The sequence below is a fragment of the Zeugodacus cucurbitae genome, chromosome X (assembly GCF_028554725.1).
Source record: "Zeugodacus cucurbitae isolate PBARC_wt_2022May chromosome X, idZeuCucr1.2, whole genome shotgun sequence".
Classification (NCBI taxonomy): domain Eukaryota; kingdom Metazoa; phylum Arthropoda; class Insecta; order Diptera; family Tephritidae; genus Zeugodacus; species Zeugodacus cucurbitae.
The window spans coordinates 140,064-159,699 of NC_071672.1; the positions used below are offsets into that span (position 1 = coordinate 140,064).

Sequence of the window (19,636 nt, forward strand, 5' to 3'; positions counted from 1 at the left end):
TAAAACTTTAAAATTTAAAAGTGAAAATTGTAGTGGAGGTAAGTAGTCGAAAGATAGAATAACTGTCATGGTAGCAGCTAATATGAGTGGCACAGAGAAAAAGAAATTGCTCATTATTGGAAAGTCACAAAAACCAAGATGTTTTAGAAGTGTCAAATCATTACCTGTCGATTATGCTAACAATCGTAAAGCTTGGATGACGTCAGAACTTTTTGAAAAATGGCTTCGTGATTGGGATCGTGATTTGGTGAAGAAGAAGAAGAAAAATATTCTATTGCTGGTTGATAATTGCCCGACGCATCCAAATGTTACTGATGTATAGTCTATAACACTTTCTTTCCTTCCGCCGAATACAACATCAATACTGCAGCCAATGAATCAGAGAATAATACGATCACTCAAAACGAATTTTAGGAAGAACCTTGTGCTCAAATTGATTAACTGTCTTGATGCTAATGAAAACAACTCTTCTACAAAAATAACGGTGCTGGATGCAATTCTGATGGTTAATGATGCCTGGAATAAAATGTTACAAAGTATCATTCGTAGCTGTTTCAAACATGGTGGATTCACGATAGCGTTCTACTCACATCCGAAGAACCCACCAATGAAAATATCGTACAGAACATTAGTGCTAAGAAACAACTCGAAAGTGATGGGGAAGAAGAAGTCGAAGAGGCATTAAAAGCTGCAGAATTATTATCATGATTTGTTCACAGCAATATTGAAAATGATACTTTGACCATAGCTATGTCTTCTACACACAATAGTATTAGAGACTGTTTTTACAATAAAATGAAAAAAAACAAAAGCAGACAAAAATTACAGATTACTTACAGTAAAAAATACACTTGTATGGGTTATAATGTGCTGATTACGTGTAATTTTGATTTTGATTTAATATGTATGTATACATATTTAATTACTATGTTTCTGTATTAAAATACTTAAGTACATACATATTTACATAAAACAAGTTTTTCATTTCACTAAACGCTTTGTATGACGTCCGCTTATTATGACATGTTTGTCAATTCCTTTCGATGTCATAATAACCGGATTCTACTGTATATGTTTTCCACGTACACCTCACCAACCCGAAATCGTATGGAAAAAATCTTTTTAACCATATAAAAGTTTTAAATTCATATATACACAAGTAATTTATATCATTTTCTACGAGCATTATGCTTATAAGAAATATTACAACATCAAAAATAGCTTAACATTTATTTTTTTTTTTTTTATTTTTTGTACTTATATGAAAATTATTTTGTTGTATGAATTTATACAATTAGTATTTATATGAAAATTTTTTACTTGTATGAATTCATAAACTTAGTACCTATATGAAAATTATTTAGTATTTATATGAAAATTATTTACTTGCATGAATTCATACAATTAGTATTTATATGAAAATTATTTAGTATTTATATGAAAATTTTTTACTTGTATGAATTCATAAACTTAGTACCTATATGAAAATTATTTAGTATCTATATGAAAATTATTTAGTATTTATATGAAAATTATTTACTTGCATGAATTCATACAATTAGTATTTATATGAAAATTTTTTACTTGTATGAATTCATAAACTTAGTACCTATATGAAACTTAATTAGTATTTATATGAAAATTAATTACTTGTATGAATTCATACAATTAGTATTTATATGAAAATTATTTAGTATTTATATGAAAATTTTTTACTTGTATGAATTCATAAACTTAGTACCTATATGAAAATTATTTAGTATCTATATGAAAATTATTTAGTATTTATATGAAAATTATTTACTTGCATGAATTCATACAATTAGTATTTATATGAAAATTTTTTACTTGTATGAATTCATAAACTTAGTACCTATATGAAAATTATTTAGTATTTATATGAAAATTATTTACTTGCATGAATTCATACAATTAATATTTATATGAAAATTTTTTACTTGTATGAATTCATAAACTTAGTATCTATATGAAAATTATTTAGTATTTATATGAAATTTCTTTACTTGTATGAATTCATAAACTTAGTACCTATATGAAAATTATTTAGTATTTATATGAAAATTATTTACTTGTATGAATTCATAAACTTAGTACCTATATGAAAATTATTTAATATCTATATGAAAATTATTTAGTATTTATATGAAAATTATTTAGTATTTATATGAAAATTATTTACTTGTATGAATTCATAAACTTAGTACCTATATGAAAATTATTTACTTGTATGAATTCATAAACTTAGTACCTATATGAAAATTATTTAATATCTATATGAAAATTATTTAGTATTTATATGAAAATTATTTACTTGCATGAATTCATACAATTAGTATTTATATGAAAATTTTTTACTTGTATGAATTCATAAACTTAGTACCTATATGAAAATTATTTAGTATTTAAATGAAAATTATTTACTTGCATGAATTCATACAATTAGTATTTATATGAAAATTTTTTACGTGTATGAATTCATAAACTTAGTACCTATATGAAAATGAATTAATTAGTACTTATATGAAAATTATTTACTTGTATGAATTCATAAACTTAGTATCTATATGAAAATTATTTAGTATTTATATGAAAATTTTTTACTTGTATGAATTCATAAACTTAGTACCTATATGAAAATTATTTAGTATCTATATGAAAATTATTTAGTATTTCTATGAAAATTATTTACTTGTATGACTTCATACAATAAGTATTAATATGAAAATTATTTACTTGTATGAATTCATACAATTAGTATTTATATGAAAATTAATTAGTACTTATATGCAAATATATCACCATGTGGTGTCGGCTCTTTACAGATAGGGACAAATGTGGATATGTTTTAACGTATGTACCTGCCTGTGAAGGCATTACCATACGTGTATTCAAAAACACAAATGGATTAATACAATGCGTCAATCAGCGCCCTGTATTGTAGCTGTGCACATTTCCAGTACCAATTGGCGTGTGGTATGGACACACTTGTGCCACCTTGGTAGGGCCGAGGAACATCTAAAACCTCTGCCGTACTTTGGGTCCGGCACCCGGTTGGTTGCAACTCCATACCGAGAAGCCAAAGGCCCTCTGCCTGCATTTAGGTTTAGAAACCACAGCCACCACGATACTCCCCGAAGGGCCGTAACCCAACGAGCAGGCGGAAACCGAAGCCTCCAGGGCTCCTGCTCCCCGTGGCACCGAGTTTAAGTCTCTGGTAAGACTTTGTAGCCGAAGGTACTTCCAGTTGAGCCTCTCCATACTGCTCTGCACTGGTAGGCAATTGTGGCTTGAACATAATTGCCCTTTTTGAAAGGAGTGACTTATTCCTTTTTGGAAAAAAGCTACATCCAAAAGATAACATAATTCCGTTCAAGCCATGAAATATATTATCTAGCACGCATAGATAACAGCCTGAGTATCAGCCATTAGCATCAGCCTGTTATCTATTTGTGCATTTTTGGATTCTAGTCGCCTCTTACGACAGGCCTGCCTTACCACGGGCATATTCTTTACCCAAACCGCAGGGTAACAGATAGGGACAGTAGGAATCTCCTTAATTCCTTCATGCGCGTCACTAATACGATGACGATGCATTTGGCTACGTAAATATAATCATTTTTATGTCCGCCGTTTAACCAAACTTAGTTTTTTTTATATGCAAATATACGTGGTTTCGGCTCTTTATATGTGGTTTCGGCTCTTTATAGATAGGGACATCTAAAGCCAATATTAACGTGAGTACCTGCCGACGACGGCCTTACCTCACGGTGCTCAAAAGCACAGCGGATCAAATCAATGCGATGATCAGCGCCCCGAAAAATGCAATGCATTATTCAGTACCAATTGGCGTGTGGAATGGACACACTAACCACCTTGGTGAGGTTCGAGGCCTATCTAAAACCTCTGCCGTACTTTGGGTCCGGCACCCAGTTGCAATGCAACTCCACATTGAGTGACAAATATCACTCTCCCCGCATTCGGGTATTAAACCACAACCACCACGATACTCCCCGAGGGGCCAGTCCTCACGAGTAGGTTGGAGCGAACTCCAAGGGCTCCTACTCCCCGTGGTACCAGAATTAAGTCTTCGGTCAGACCTCGTAGTTGAAACTACTACCAGTTGAGCTTCCATACTGCTCTGGACTGGTGACCAGGGGTTGGACCCCATTCTCTCATCCAATACACACACAATACACACACCATTCACACAAAGAAACTATACTTAGTTTCCAGCTAATTGTCTTCGCCGCTTAAACACCTCACGCGCAAACACACCAAATAATTCTAATTGTTCGGCATCCCAACTAGTGGAGATCACACCACTAACATCTAACCGTCTATCAGTCCAACTAATCCCCATACCCCCAAGGTCCCTAATGTCCGAGTACATGCACCCAATCCTCAACACGCGCCCCACACATACATTCCATTCCATCAGAGAGGTGCCTCTGATGCAAAAAAGCATTCAAAGGCCCATGCCCCGTAAGTAGGAAACCCAGACTCAGACAGAATCTGAAATCTGGGTTTTCCCCAACAAACCCAACATCCCGAATGTACTCATAAGTCACACGACCGTTAGGACTATTATCCCAACGGTCTTGCCACCTACTCCTAACCCTGTCATCTAGAAGCCTCTTGCTTCCTAGATATCCCAACCTCTCCACATCATCGTCAGAAATCCATTCATTCCGCAGCAATAACACACTCAGACCCCTTCTTAACCTGAATGATACAGCACGCTGTATGCCAACCAGGTCAAGAGGGTACGCACCTAGTAACACCTGCAACGCATCCGTAGAAACGGAGCGACATACAGGCAGACAGGCGAGCATCATGCAACGCTGGACGGAGAGAAGCTTTCGGCGACCGAAGACCGTCGTGGACGCTCGCCACCATACAGCAGCCCCATAAGTGGCACAAGCCACAAATAAGCCGCGATATATGGCGCGAACAGCACGACGTCCGAGGCCTCAATCACTCCGTAAAACGCGCATAACCTTACCTACGACCGCCTGCAGTCGCACCTTCACACTCACCAAGTGTGGAGTAAAACACATTCTTTCACTCATGGTCAACCCCAGGTACTTGACTTGCTCACATACCTGATGCCGACCCCATTCACTCGGACAACCGGTGGACGCCACGGTGACAGTCTGCCTTTTAAAAGCATTGTCACCGTTTTGTCCATCGAGATGTCTACACCCACACTTACCCCCCAGTTGTGGACAATTTCTAAAAATTGTCCTCCCACCCGATCCAACTCACGCCTTGAGCGACCTTCAACAAGGAGAAGAAGGTCGTTCGCATACGCACAACACTTACAGAGTGGTTCGAGCTGCCCAAGCAGAGAGTCCATCATGAGGTTCCATATATATGGACCACAAATGGATCCCTGTGGACAGCCACGAGCCACTCCAATCTCCACACTCCCATTCATTCCAACGATAGAGGTTTTTCTATCCGAAAAGAAGCTTCGCCAGAGACTAATTTCCGGACAGCCAAGTTCCTCTAACCGTTCTATCACTCGATCCCAGATCAGATAATCGAATGCCCCCTTGAAGTCAACAAATATGCCGAGGACATACTTGTTGACATTTTCCCTAACAACATTCTGCACATACATCCACGCATCTTCCACACTGCGTCCTTTCCTGAACCCATACTGCTTATCCGACCACATACCCCGCGTTAGCTCCTGAAGTCGTTCCACCATAACCCCCTCCAGCACTTTTCCAAGCACCGGAAAAAGGCTGATGCCCCGATAAGAACGAGGATCACTCCTGATCTTATCAGGGGACTTCAGGAGAGGGACGACCCTGGAACTTTTCCACTCACGTGGAAAATATCCCTCCCACACGCATTTGTTATAAATGGCCTCCAAGTATTCCGGAATGAACTTCCATAAGCTTTTGCACATCTCTCCGTTCAAACCATCAAAACCTGGGGACCGTTTAGACCTAACCAGGCCAAAGGCGTATCCCAACTCCTCACCTTCTAGTGGAGGAACTGGTACCTCTTGTGCTTGAGGTGCCTGAACCTCAGCCCTGGGAAAGAACGCTCCTAGCAGAACCTCCGCACACTCTCTCCACGTTGATAACACAGAGTCACCATCCTCCCTCTTACGACCCCTGCAGATCCTGTAGACCTGCCCCCAGGGGTCGTCCCTATTCTCCCCAACAAAGCTCCTCCATTCCTCTTCTTTTATTCTCACAAACATATCCTTATACTCTCTAACCGCACAACTAAAATCATATCTGATCTGGGATAACCTATCCGAATTAGACCGCCGAGCACGCTGAAACTTTCGTCTCAACCGCCGGACAGTCCTCCTCTTCAAGGTTAACTCATTCGTCCACCACTTAATTTTCCTAATCCTAGAACTTTCATACTTCCTGAAAACCCTATCATTAACACACCAGACCAACTCATACAGCCGAGCAATTTGCTCGTCCACCCCCAGTTCCTCAAACTCACTAAGCGGTATTTCCAATACCGCTTCCCTTACATTCTGCCCATATTGGTTCCAGTCAGTACCATATTTATGCCATCGCCGCAATGGACCAAAGTACGCCGAGGGTGGGGATTGCGGAGAAACCATAATTTGTATCAAATTATGGTCACTCAATCCCCACCCTCCCCTAATCTCCCAACTGACGTCAAACGCTCTCCTTGCTGCCTCATTCATTAAGTTTACGTCAATATCACTCATGCCCCTAGGCCCCTCAAACGTAAACCATTCACTCGGCTCATTCAAAATGTGGAGGCTCTTAGCCACCACCCATTCACTCAATACCTCGCCTCGGATGTGGCTTTGATATCCAGACGAATGTCTGGGAAACCTTACTAAACCACATCGAGGACGAGGCATTCGCATCCAACCCTAGGATAAATGGGCTACTACTCCCCAGTAGTAGTAGCTTATCCATGTAGCCCAGGTAGGGCTCTAGGGGCTCGCTAAATTTGCAATACAAACTAGCGACAATCATTCTACCGAACTCCCCCTCTACTGAAACACACACCCCCTGTTGCGACGAATCCAACACTACGCAATCGTAGTTTGGATCAGTCACAACAATTGCGGCATTACCCCCAAAGTCCGTAAAGACCCTGAAAAGTCCAGGAAGACCCCGAACCACACCATTGGTGGTGTAGGGCTCCTGGAGTAAGTACGATCCCTGACAATTTAGTTGAAAAATACCCCCCATCAGTGTCTGGCGAGGGCGCGCTCAATAACGCCACAGTATATCGGGCAGACAGCGGACATCATAAGATGCCCAGCTGGCCTACCCTTAAATGCACAGTTGCGACAATGGGGTGCATTGTGGCCTTCTTGACCGCACCTCCTACAGACATCTGATTTGGCCCTACACTCAGCCACTCTATGGTCAAAACCCATACACCGGAAGCAGCCAGCAACAGGGGTATCCGGTCGAACCCTGAAGGAAAACCTCTTTATGTAGCACCTTCCCGCTTCCAAGAGGGCGGACATTGAATTGTCCGAACCCTCAAGGACAACGTTGGTGCTACTATCAGCGGCCACCTTCCAGGGCCGACTGACCATCCGCAGATCTGTCATTCGTGCCTCAGGGCTGACGTCCTGGAGGTTCAACCGAAAGAGCTCCTCCATGAAGTCATCATGGGAGATTTCGGTGTGAACACCCTGAACCACAACCCGCGGACCCAACTTCCGGTTCACAGTCACATTCAATCCCACCTCCCCGAATTTGGCATTATTCGCCACCTTTTCCCTCTCTAAAACAGAGGGGGTGCGAATAACCACCCCACCACCCTTAATCGGCTTCACCTCGTGTACTCGCACTCCGAGGGAAGGTCCCACCTCCTTCACGACTTTCTTAATCACCTCCTTTGAGGAGGTGGTCGGGGCTTTGCTTCGCACCACCACCGACCACGTCTCCACGGGCTTCGGCAATGCCGGAGCAATACAACCGACCTCTTGGGTTGGGCAATAGATCCCCCACAACCCCACCTGAGAGCGTCAACCTGACCGCGAAGATGGGCATTCTCGGTTACTACCGTCATCAGGAGCGCCTCGTACTTCGAGGCAAGCTCCATCAACCCCTTCGCGGTAGTGACCTCAAAATCTTTCACCCCAAACACCAAGGCGTTTAATTCAGCCGTCACTGCCTTCATGGCAGCGACATGGCTGATAGCGCCTCCCCCAACCACACCCCCATTACCTCCACACTCACTTTTCCTCCCCTCATTTACCGAGTTGACTTTCGTCGAACCCCCCTTCGCGACGCTCTTTCTAGCCACGCCCTTTTTCGCGACGCCCTTATCAGCGACGCCCTTCCCAGTGCCGCTGTTACCGCCACTCTCAGCCGGCTTAGCAGCTACCGCTATCACTCCCGACATCCTCCGATTTAATCAACAGAGGCGACCCCAAAAGCGCCCTCCTCCGCGGCGGAGACCTCACCGCTGGCCTCACCTCCTCGTCACCCGATGACGTTTCAACCATCACGGTTGTGGGGCCCGATACGTCGCTTTCAGCGAGGGACTGAACCCTCTTCCTCCGTGGTGGAGGTATTCTCACCTTCGGCCTACCCCCAGGCAGGCTGTTACGCCGGCGAACACTGGCACAGAAGCCACCCGCTCAGGTAAAACTCGAGAACAGCTGCTCTCCAAGCACGAGCGACTGAAACGCACTGAAGATGCTGACCTACACGCACACCCGCTCTGTAGCAGTCACCACCCAAGCGGTCGATTAAGGCGCTCTCGCGATGGCACAGCCCACAACTCCAGCCAAATGCCCAGAAAGGGTTACTCAAAAAGACCGCCGGACGGATCTATGTCCCCGTAACGGTCGCGAGTCAACGGCTGTGGTACTGCACCGAATCGCACCGTAGGCTAAACAGTTACTTCTACGACCGTAATCTGCACACCAGTCAGCTACTTCAGCACTGGTACAGTCGCTAGCACCCTTTGGGCAAAACTGTCCGAGCAGACCCGAAACAAGTGCAACCGAACACCAGGCGCTCAGCTCAGCACTCACCGGTAGGCAATTCAGCCAGCCGGAATACCAACAACACGGTAAACCACTGAAACTGTGCGACAGCCCACCAACAACAAACGTGTGGATACCCACGCTACTTAAGAAAAGCAACAATGTTGTACTTACCAATACACGCCGCACCAAAAACACCCCGCGGCTGTACCAAAAACACACGCCCGAAATACCGCAAGCCACGCGCGTATGATATGCAAGAATACACAAAAATGTGCACTTACACCAACAACACACGCGATCACGTATTCACTATTCACGCACGCCAGGCAATAACGGTGCCTATCACACACCGCGTAACCAAATGACCGCACAAAAGAGAATACCGAAAAATCGCAACAACAACTCGCCTAGAAAAATCACTAAGAAAATCACGATGCGCACGCACGTCTATCCGCGTCGAAAGCCAACTAACGAATGAGTAGATAGGGACATCTAAAGCCAATATTAACGTGAGTACCTGCCGACGACGGCCTTACCTCACGGTGCTCAAAAGCACAGCGGATCAAATCAATGCGATGATCAGCGCCCCGAAAAATGCAATGCATTATTCAGTACCAATTGGCGTGTGGAATGGACACACTAACCACCTTGGTGAGGTTCGAGGCCTATCTAAAACCTCTGCCGTACTTTGGGTCCGGCACCCAGTTGCAATGCAACTCCACATTGAGTGACAAATATCACTCTCCCCGCATTCGGGTATTAAACCACAACCACCACGATACTCCCCGAGGGGCCAGTCCGCACGAGTAGGTTGGAGCGAACTCCAAGGGCTCCTACTCCCCGTGGTACCAGAATTAAGTCTTCGGTCAGACCTCGTAGTTGAAACTACTACCAGTTGAGCTTCCATACTGCTCTGGACTGGTGACCAGGGGTTGGACCCCATTCTCTCATCCAATACACACACAATACACACACCATTCACACAAAGAAACTATACTTAGTTTCCAGCTAATTGTCTTCGCCGCTTAAACACCTCACGCGCAAACACACCAAATAATTCTAATCGTTCGGCATCCCAACTAGTGGAGATCACACCACTAACATCTAACCGTCCATCAGTCCAACTAATCCCCATACCCCCAAGGCCCCTAATGTCCGAGTACATCGGGCATTCAGCAATAACATGCACCCAATCCTCAACACGCGCCCCACACATACATTCCATTCCATCAGAGAGGTGCCTCTGATGCAAAAAAGCATTCAAAGGCCCATGCCCCGTAAGTAGGAAACCCAGACTCAGACAGAATCTGAAATCTGGGTTTTCCCCAACAAACCCAACATCCCGAATGTACTCATAAGTCACACGACCGTTAGGACTATTATCCCAACGGTCTTGCCACCTACTCCTAACTCTGTCATCTAGAAGCCTCTAGCTTCCTAGATATCCCAACCTCTCCACATCATCGTCAGAAATCCATTCATTCCGCAGCAATAACACACTCAAACCTCTCCTCAACCTGAAAGAAACAGCACGCTGTAAAACAATCATGTCAAGAGGGGGCACACCCAATAAAACCTGCAACGCATCCGTAGAAACGGTGCGACATACAGGCAAACAGGCAAGCATCATGCAACGCTGTATAGAAAGAAGTTTTCGACGACCCGAAACCATCGTAGCCACCTTCCACCATATAGGAGATCCATAAGTGGCACAGGCCACAAACAAACCTCGATATATGGAGCGAACAGCACGACACCCGAGACCCCGTACTCCGTAAAACGCGCCTGACACTACCAACAATCGCCTGCAGCCGCCGCTTCACATTCTCTAAGTGTGGAGTAAAACACATTCTTTCACTCATGGTCAACCCCAGATATTTGACTTGCGTCACATACCTGATGCTGACACCATTCACACGGACAACCGGTGGACGCCCCGGTGACAGTCTACCCTTTAAGAGCATTGTCACCGTTTTATCCATCGATATGTCAATCCCCACACCCACACCCCAATTATGAGCAATCTCCAACAATTGCCCTCCTACCCTTTCAATCTCAGACCTCGAACAGCCTTCGACCAAAAGAAGTAGGTCATCCGCATACTCACAACACCTGCAGAGTGGTTCGAGCTGCCCAAGCAATGAGTCCATCATGAGGTTCCAAATATATGGACCACAGATGGATCCCTGCGGGCAGCCACGAACCACTCCAATCTCCACACTCCCATTCATACCAACGATAGAGGCTTTCCTGTCCGAAAAGAAGCTCCGCCAGAGACTAATTTCCGAACAGTTAAGTTCCTCTAGCCGTTGAATCACTCGATCCCAGATTAGGTAATCAAACGCCCCCTTGAAGTCAACAAACATGCCAAGGACATATTTGTTGGTATTCTCCCTCACAGCATTCTGAACATACATCCAGGCATCTTCTACACTGCGTCCTTTCCTGAACCCATACTGCCTATTCGACCTCAAATCCCGCGTTAGCTCCTGAAGCCGTTCCACCATAACTTTTTCAAGCACTTTTCCAAGCACTGGAAGGAGACTGATGCCCCGATAAGAACGAGGTTCACTCCTGATCTTATCAGGAGACTTCAGGAGAAGAACAACCCTGGCACTTTTCCACTCACGTGGAAAATATCCCTCACAAATGCACTTATCATAAATGACCTCCAAGTATTCCGGAATGAACTTCCACAAGCTTTTGCACATCTCTCTGTTCAAACCATCAAAACCTGGGGACCGTTTAGACCTAACCAGGCCAAAGGCGTATCCCAACTCCTCATCTTCTAGTGGAGGAACAGGTACCTCTTGTGCTTGAGGTGCCTGAACCTCAGCCCTGGGAAAGAACGCTCCTATCAGAACCTCCGCACACTCACTCCATGTTGATAACACAGTGTCATCAACACGAAGAGAAGTGATGTCCTCCCTCTTACGACCCCTACAAATCCTTAAGACCTGACCCCAGGGGTCACAAATTACAAACTAATACTCAAAATGAATGTACTTACATCCAATGCTGAGGGCTCCAACACAAAAAACACCAATTCACAAAAAATTCACGACACAGAAAACGCACAGAAACGAAAACACGTCTGAACAATCTGAAATTCTACAATCGAATGAGTAGATAGGGACATCCAAAGCCAATATTAACGTGAGTACCTGCCGACGACGGCCTTACCTCACGGTGCTCAAAAGCACAGCGGATCAAATCAATGCGATGATCAGCGCCCCGAAAAATGCAATGCATTATTCAGTACCAATTGGCGTGTGGAATGGACACACTAACCACCTTGGTGAGGTTCGAGGCCTATCTAAAACCTCTGCCGTACTTTGGGTCCGGCACCCAGTTGCAATGCAACTCCACATTCAGTGACAAATATCACTCTCCCCGCATTCGGGTATTAAACCACAACCACCACGATACTCCCCGAGGGGCCAGTCCGCACGAGTAGGTTGGAGCGAACTCCAAGGGCTCCTACTCCCCGTGGTACCAGAATTAAGTCTTCGGTCAGACCTCGTAGTTGAAACTACTACCAGTTGAGCTTCCATACTGCTCTGGACTGGTGACCAGGGGTTGGACCCCATTCTCTCATCCAATACACACACAATACACACACCATTCACACAAAGAAACTATACTTAGTTTCCAGCTAATTGTCTTCGCCGCTTAAACACCTCACGCGCAAACACACCAAATAATTCTAATCGTTCGGCATCCCAACTAGTGGAGATCACACCACTAACATCTAACCGTCCATCAGTCCAACTAATCCCCATACCCCCAAGGTCCCTAATGTCCGAGTACATCGGGCATTCAGCAATAACATGCACCCAATCCTCAACACGCGCCCCACACATACATTCCATTCCATCAGAGAGGTGCCTCTGATGCAAAAAAGCATTCAAAGGCCCATGCCCCGTAAGTAGGAAACCCAGACTCAGACAGAATCTGAAATCTGGGTTTTCCCCAACAAACCCAACATCCCGAATGTACTCATAAGTCACACGACCGTTAGGACTATTATCCCAACGGTCTTGCTACCTACTCCTAACCCTGTCATCTAGAAGCCTCTTGCTTCCTAGATATCCCAACCTCTCCACATCATCGTCAGAAATCCATTCATTCCGCAGCAATAACACACTCAAACCCCTCCTCAACCTGAAAGAAACAGCACGCTGTAAAACAAACAGGTCAAGAGGGGGCACACCCAATAAAACCTGCAACGCATCCGTAGAAACGGTGCGACATACAGGCAAACAGGCAAGCATCATGCAACGCTGTATAGAAAGAAGTTTTCGACGACCCGAAACCAACGTAGCCACCTTCCACCATATAGGAGATCCATAAGTGGCACAGGCCACAAACAAACCTCGATATATGGAGCGAACAGCACGACGCCCGAGACCCCAATCACTCCGTAAAACGCGCCTGACACTACCAACAATCGCCTGAAGCCGCCGCTTCACATTCACTAAGTGTGGAGTAAAACACATTCTTTCACTCATGGTCAACCCCAGATATTTGACTTACGTCACATACCTGATGCTGACCCCATTCACACGGACAACCGGTGGACGCCCCGGTGACAGTCTACCCTTTAAGAGCATTGTCACCGTTTTATCCATCGACATGTCAATCCCCACACCCACACCCCAATTATGAGCAATCTCCAACAATTGCCCTCTTACCCTTTCAATCTCAGCCCTCGAACAGCCTTCGACCAAAAGAAGTAGGTCATCCGCATACGCACAACACCTGCAGAGTGGTTCGAGCTGTCCAAGCAATGAGTCCATCATGAGGTTCCAAATATATAGACCACAGATGGATCCCTGCGGGCAGCCACGAACCACTCCAATCTCCACACTCCCATTCATACCAACGATAGAGGCTTTCCTGTCCGAAAAGAAGCTCCGTTGCCGTTGATACACTCGATCCCAGATTAGGTAATCAAACGCCCCCTTGAAGTCAACAAATATGCCAAGGACATATTTGTTGGTATTCTCCCTCACAGCATTCTGAACATACATCCAGGCATCTTCTTCACTGCGTCCTTTCCTGAACCCATACTGCCTATTCGACCTCAAATCCCGCGTAAGCTCCTGAAGCCGTTCCACCATAACTCTTTCCAGCACTTTTCCAAGCACTGGAAGGAGACTGATGCCCCGATAAGAACGAGGATCACTCCTAATCTTATCAGGAGACTTCAGGAGAGGAACAACCCTGGCACTTTTCCACTCACGTGGAAAATATCCCTCACAAATGCACTTATCATAAATGACCTCCAAGTATTCCGGAATGAACTTCCACAAGCATTTGCACATCTCTCCGTTCAGACCATCAAAACCTGGAGACCGTTTAGACCTGACCAGGCCAAAGGCATATCCCAGCTCCCCATCATCTAATGGAGGAACAGGTACCTCATGTGCATGGGGTGCCTGAACCTCAGCCCTGGGAAAGAACGCTCCTAACAGAACCCCAGCACACTCTCTCCACGTTGATAACACAGTGTCACCAACACGAAGAGAGGTGATATCCTCCCTCTTACGACCCCTGCAGATCTTATAGACCTGACCCCAGGGGTCATCCCTATTGTCATTCACAAAACTCCTCCACTCTTCTTCTTTAATTTTCACAATCATATCTTTATATTCATTCATCGCACAACTAAAATCATACCTAAACTGGGACAGCCTGTCAGAATTGAACCGCCGAGCACGTTGAAACTTTCGTCTCAACCGCCGGACAGTCCTCCTCTTCAAGGTTAACTCATGCGTCCACCACTTAATTTTTCTAACCCTAAAACTTCCACACTTCCTGAACAATCTGTCATTCACACCCCACACCAACTCACACAGCCGAGCAATTTGCTCATCCACCTCCAGATCATCAAACACTCTAAGCGGTATTTCTAACACCGCTTCCCTTACACTCTGTCCATATCGGTTCCAGTCAATACCAGAGGTACGCCATCGCCGCAATGGACTCACACACACCAAAGGAGGGGAACGAGGAGCAACCACAATTTGGATCAAATTATGATCACTCAGACCCCACCCTCATCTAACCTCCCACTTAAAATCAAACACTCTACTTGCTGCCTCATTCATAAGCGTCACGTCAATATCACTCACACCCCTAGGCCCATCAAACGTATACCACTCACTCGGCTCATTCAGAATGTGAAGGCCCTTAGCCAACACCCATTCATTCATTACCTCGTCTCGAACGTGGCTTTGATATCCAGACGAATGTCTGGATACCTTACTAAACCACATCGAGGACGAGGCATTCGCATCCAACCCTAGGACTAATGGGCTACCACTCGCCAGAAGTAGTAACTTATCCATATAGCCCTGGTAGGGCCCTAGGGGCTCGCTAAATTTGCAATACAAACTAGCGACAATCATTCTACCGAACTCCCCCCCTGTAGACACACACACCCCCTGTTGTGACGAATCCAAGACTACACAATCGTAGCCGGAATCATTCACAACTATTGCAGCATTAACCCCAAGGTCCGTAAAGACCCTAAAACCTCCAGGAAGACCCCGAACCACACCATTGGTGGTGTAGGGCTCCTGGAGTAAGGCAATGCCGCACCCACCCTCAATCATACAACCCCCCAACTCACACATAACGGCATACGACCCCTGACAATTAAGCTGAGAAATCCCCTCCATCAGTGTCTGGAGAGGGCACGCTCAACAACGCCACAGTAAATCGGGCAGACAGCTGACATCATAAGATGCCCAGCTGGCCTACCCTTAAATGCACAGTTGCGACAATGGGAGGCATTGCCACAACCGGCAGCTCTATGTCCTTCTTGACCGCTCCGCCTACAAACATCTGATTTGGCCCTACACTCAGCCACTCTATGGTCAAAACCCATACACCGGAAGCAGCCAGCAACTGGGCTATCCGGTCGAACCCTGAAGGAGAACCACTTTATGTAGCACCTTCCCGCCTCCAAAAGGGCGGACATTAATTTGTCCGACCCCTCAAGGACAACGTTGGTGCTACCATCAGCAGCCACCTTCCAGGGCCGACTGACCATCCGCACATCTGACTTTCGTGCCTCAGGGCTGATGTCCTGAAGGTTCAACCGAAACAGCTCCTCCATGAAGTCATCATGGGAGATTTCGGTGTGAACCCCCTGAACCACAACCCGCGGACCCAACTTCCGGTTCACTGTCACATTCAATCCCTCCTCCCCGAATTTGGCATTATTCGCCACCTTTTCCCTCTCTAAAACAGAGGGGGTGCGAATAACCACCCCACCACCCTTAATCGGCTTCACCTCGTGTACTCGCACTCCGAGGGAAGGTCCCACCTCCTTCACGACCTTCTTAATCACCTCCTTAGAGGAGGTGGTCGGGGCTTTGCTTCGCACCACCACCGACCACGTCTCCACGGGCTTCGGCAATGCCGGAGCAATCGCCTCCAACACAGGTGCTGGAGGCGCACGCACCGACTCAGCCGGAGCCAAACCCACAACCAACCTCTTCGATTGGGGAATAGATCCCCCACAACCCCCCCTGAGAGCGTCAACCTGACCGCGAAGATGGGCATTCTCGGTTACTACCGTCATCAGGAGAGCCTCGTACTTCGAGGCAAGCTCCATCAGCCCCTTCGCGGTAGTGACCTCAAAGTCTTTAACCCCAAACACCAATGCGTTTAATTCCGCCGTCACTGCCTTCGCGGCAGCAACATGGCTGATAGCGCCTCCCCCAACCACACCCCCATTAACTCCATCCTTACGTTTCCCTCCCTCCTTCGCCGAGCTGACTTTCGTCGATCCCTCCTTCGCGACGCTCTTTTTAACAACGCCCTTTTTCGCGACGCCCTTATCAGCGACGCCCTTATCAGCGACGCCCTTATCCGCGACTCCCTTATCCGCGACGGCCTTCCCAGTGCCGCTGTTACCGCCGCTCTCGGCCGGCTTAGCAGCACCCGAAACTGCGGGGTGAGCAACCGCTTTTTCAGCGGTGCCACCTATTCCGCTACCGCTCTCACTCCCACCATCCTCTGATTTCATCAACAGAGGCGACCCCAAAAGCGCCCTCCTCCGCGGCGGAGACCTCACCGGTGGCCTCACCTCCTCATCACCCGACGACGGTTCCACCATCACAGTTATGGGGCCCGACCCGTCGCTTTCAGCGAGGGATTTAACCCTCCTCCTCCGTGGTGGAGCCATTCCCACCTTCGGCCTACCCCCAGGCAGGCTGTTACGCCGGCGAACACTGGCGCAGAAGCTACCTGCTCAGGTAAAACCCGAAACAGCTGCTCTCCAGGCGCGTGCAACTGAACGCACTGAAGACGCTGACTCACACGTGTACTCGCTCTGTAGCAGTCACCACCCAAGCAGTCGGTTAATGCGCTCTCGCGAGGGCACAGCCCACAACCCAGCCAAAGGTCTGAAAAGGCTACTCAAAAAAACCGCCGGACAGATCAATGTCCCCGTAACGGTCGCGAGTCAACCGCTGTGGCACTGTACCAACCGCACTGTGGGCTTAACAGCACTCTGCTACGACCGCAGTCGACGCAACAGTCAGCGACCTCAGCACTGGGACAGCCCCAGGCACCCTTTGGGCACAACTGTACGGTCAAACCCGAAACAAGCGCAACTGAACGCCAGGCGCTCAGCACACCACTCACTGGTAGGCAATCCAGCCAGCAGGAATACCTACAACACGGTACACCACTGAAACTGTGCGACAGCCCACCAACAACAACTATGTGGATACCCACGTTACTTTAGATAACAACAATGTTGTACTTACCCAATACGCACTGTACAGTCTACCAAAACTGTACAAAACACACGCCCGTACCGAAAAACCGCAACCACGCGCGCACAAAAATGCGGAGAATGCACAACAATGTGCAGTCGCACAAATCCACACGCGACCGTAGCAACAATAACACTACCTACCCACGCCAGGCAATAACGGTGCCTATAACTCACCGCGTAAACAAATGACCGCACAAAAGAGAATACGGAAAAATCGCAAAAACAACTCGCCAAGAAAAACTCACCAAAAATCACAACGATGCGCACGCACGTCTATCCGCGTCGAAAGCCAACTAACGAATGAGTAGATAGGGACATCTAAAGCCAATATTAACATGAGTACCTGCCGACGACGGCCTTACCTCACGGTGCTCAAAAGCACAGCGGATCAAATCAATGCGATGATCAGCGCCCCGAAAATGCTACGCATTATTCGGTACCAATTGGCGTGTGGAATGGACACACTAACCACCTTGGTGGGGTTCGAGGCCTATCTAAAACCTCTGCCGCGCTTTGGGTCCGGCACTCGGTTGCAATGCAACTCCACATTGAGGGACCAAAGTCACTCTCCCCGCATTTGGGTATTGAACCACACCCACCACGATACTCCCCGAGGGGCCAGTCCGCACGAGCAGGTTGGAGCGAACTTCAAGGGCTCCTTCTCCCCGTGGTATCAGAATTAAGTCTCCGGTCAGACCTCGTAGCCGAAACTATTACCAGTTGAGCATCCATACAGCTCTGGACTGGTGACCAGGGATTGAATCCCATTCTCTCATCCAATTCATACACCTTTCATACCAGAAGCTAACCCCCTTCTTCAGCCAATTGTCTTCGCCGCCTGAACAACACGCGCGCAAATCTTGCAAACGACCCTAACTGTTCGGCATCCCGACTAGTGGAGATCACACCACTAACATCTAACCGTCCATCAGTCCAACTAATCCCCATACCCCCAAGGTGCCTAATGTCTGAGTACAACGGGCATTCCGCTATAACATGCACCCAATCCTCAACACACGCCCCACACATACACTCTGAACTATCTGCAAAGTGCCTCTTATGCAAGAATGCATTAAGAGGCCCATGCCCCGTAAGCAGGAAACCCAGACTTAGACAGAATCTGAAGTCTGGGTTTCCTTCTACATAGCTAACGTCCCGGATGTACTCATAAGTCACCCGACCATTGAGACTACTGTCCCAACGGTCTTGTCACCTACACCTGACCCTATCATCTAGAAGCCTCTTGCTCCCTAGATATCCCTCCCTCTCCACATCTTCATCGGAAATCAAATCATTCCGCAGCAAAGACACACTCAGACCCCTTCTTAACCTGAATGATACAGCACGCTGTATGACAACCAGGTCAAAAGGGGGCGCACCTAGTAACACCTGCAACGCATCCGTAGAAACGGTGCGACATTCAGGCAGACAGGCGAGCATCATGCAACGCTGGACGGAGAGGAGCTTTCGGCGACCGAAGACCGTCGTGGCCGTTCGCCACCATACAGCAGCCCCATAAGTGGCACAAGCCACAAATAAGCCGCGATATATGGCGCGAACAGCACGACGTCCGAGGCCCCAATCACTCCGTAAAACGCGCATAACCTTACCTACGACCGCCTGCAGTCGCACCTTCACACTCACCAAGTGTGGAGTAAAACACATTCTTTCACTCATGGTCAACCCCTGGTACTTGACTTGCGTCACATACCTGATGCCGACCCCATTCACTCGGACAACCGGTGGACGCCCCGGTGACAGTCTGCCTTTTAAAAGCATTGTCACCGGTTTGTCCATCGAGATGTCTACACCCACACTTATCCCCCAGTTGTGGACAATTTCTAAAAATT

At 46.8% G+C, this 19,636-nt stretch overlaps 1 protein-coding gene across 1 annotated transcript; it reads left to right on the forward strand.

Moving 5' to 3' along the window:
• On the forward strand, positions 1 to 789 carry LOC128923040 (tigger transposable element-derived protein 4-like). Its single transcript, XM_054235419.1, has one exon. The coding sequence runs from the start codon at positions 68 to 70 to the stop codon at positions 320 to 322; it is 255 nt and encodes an 84-aa protein (XP_054091394.1). The 5' UTR covers positions 1 to 67; the 3' UTR covers positions 323 to 789.
• Positions 790 to 19,636: the final 18,847 nt, after the last annotated feature.

Excerpts from the sequence above, each read along its gene's own strand:
- LOC128923040 (XM_054235419.1), top strand. The coding sequence starts at position 68 with ATGGTAGCAGCTAATATGAGTGGCACAGAGAAAAAGAAATTGCTCATT.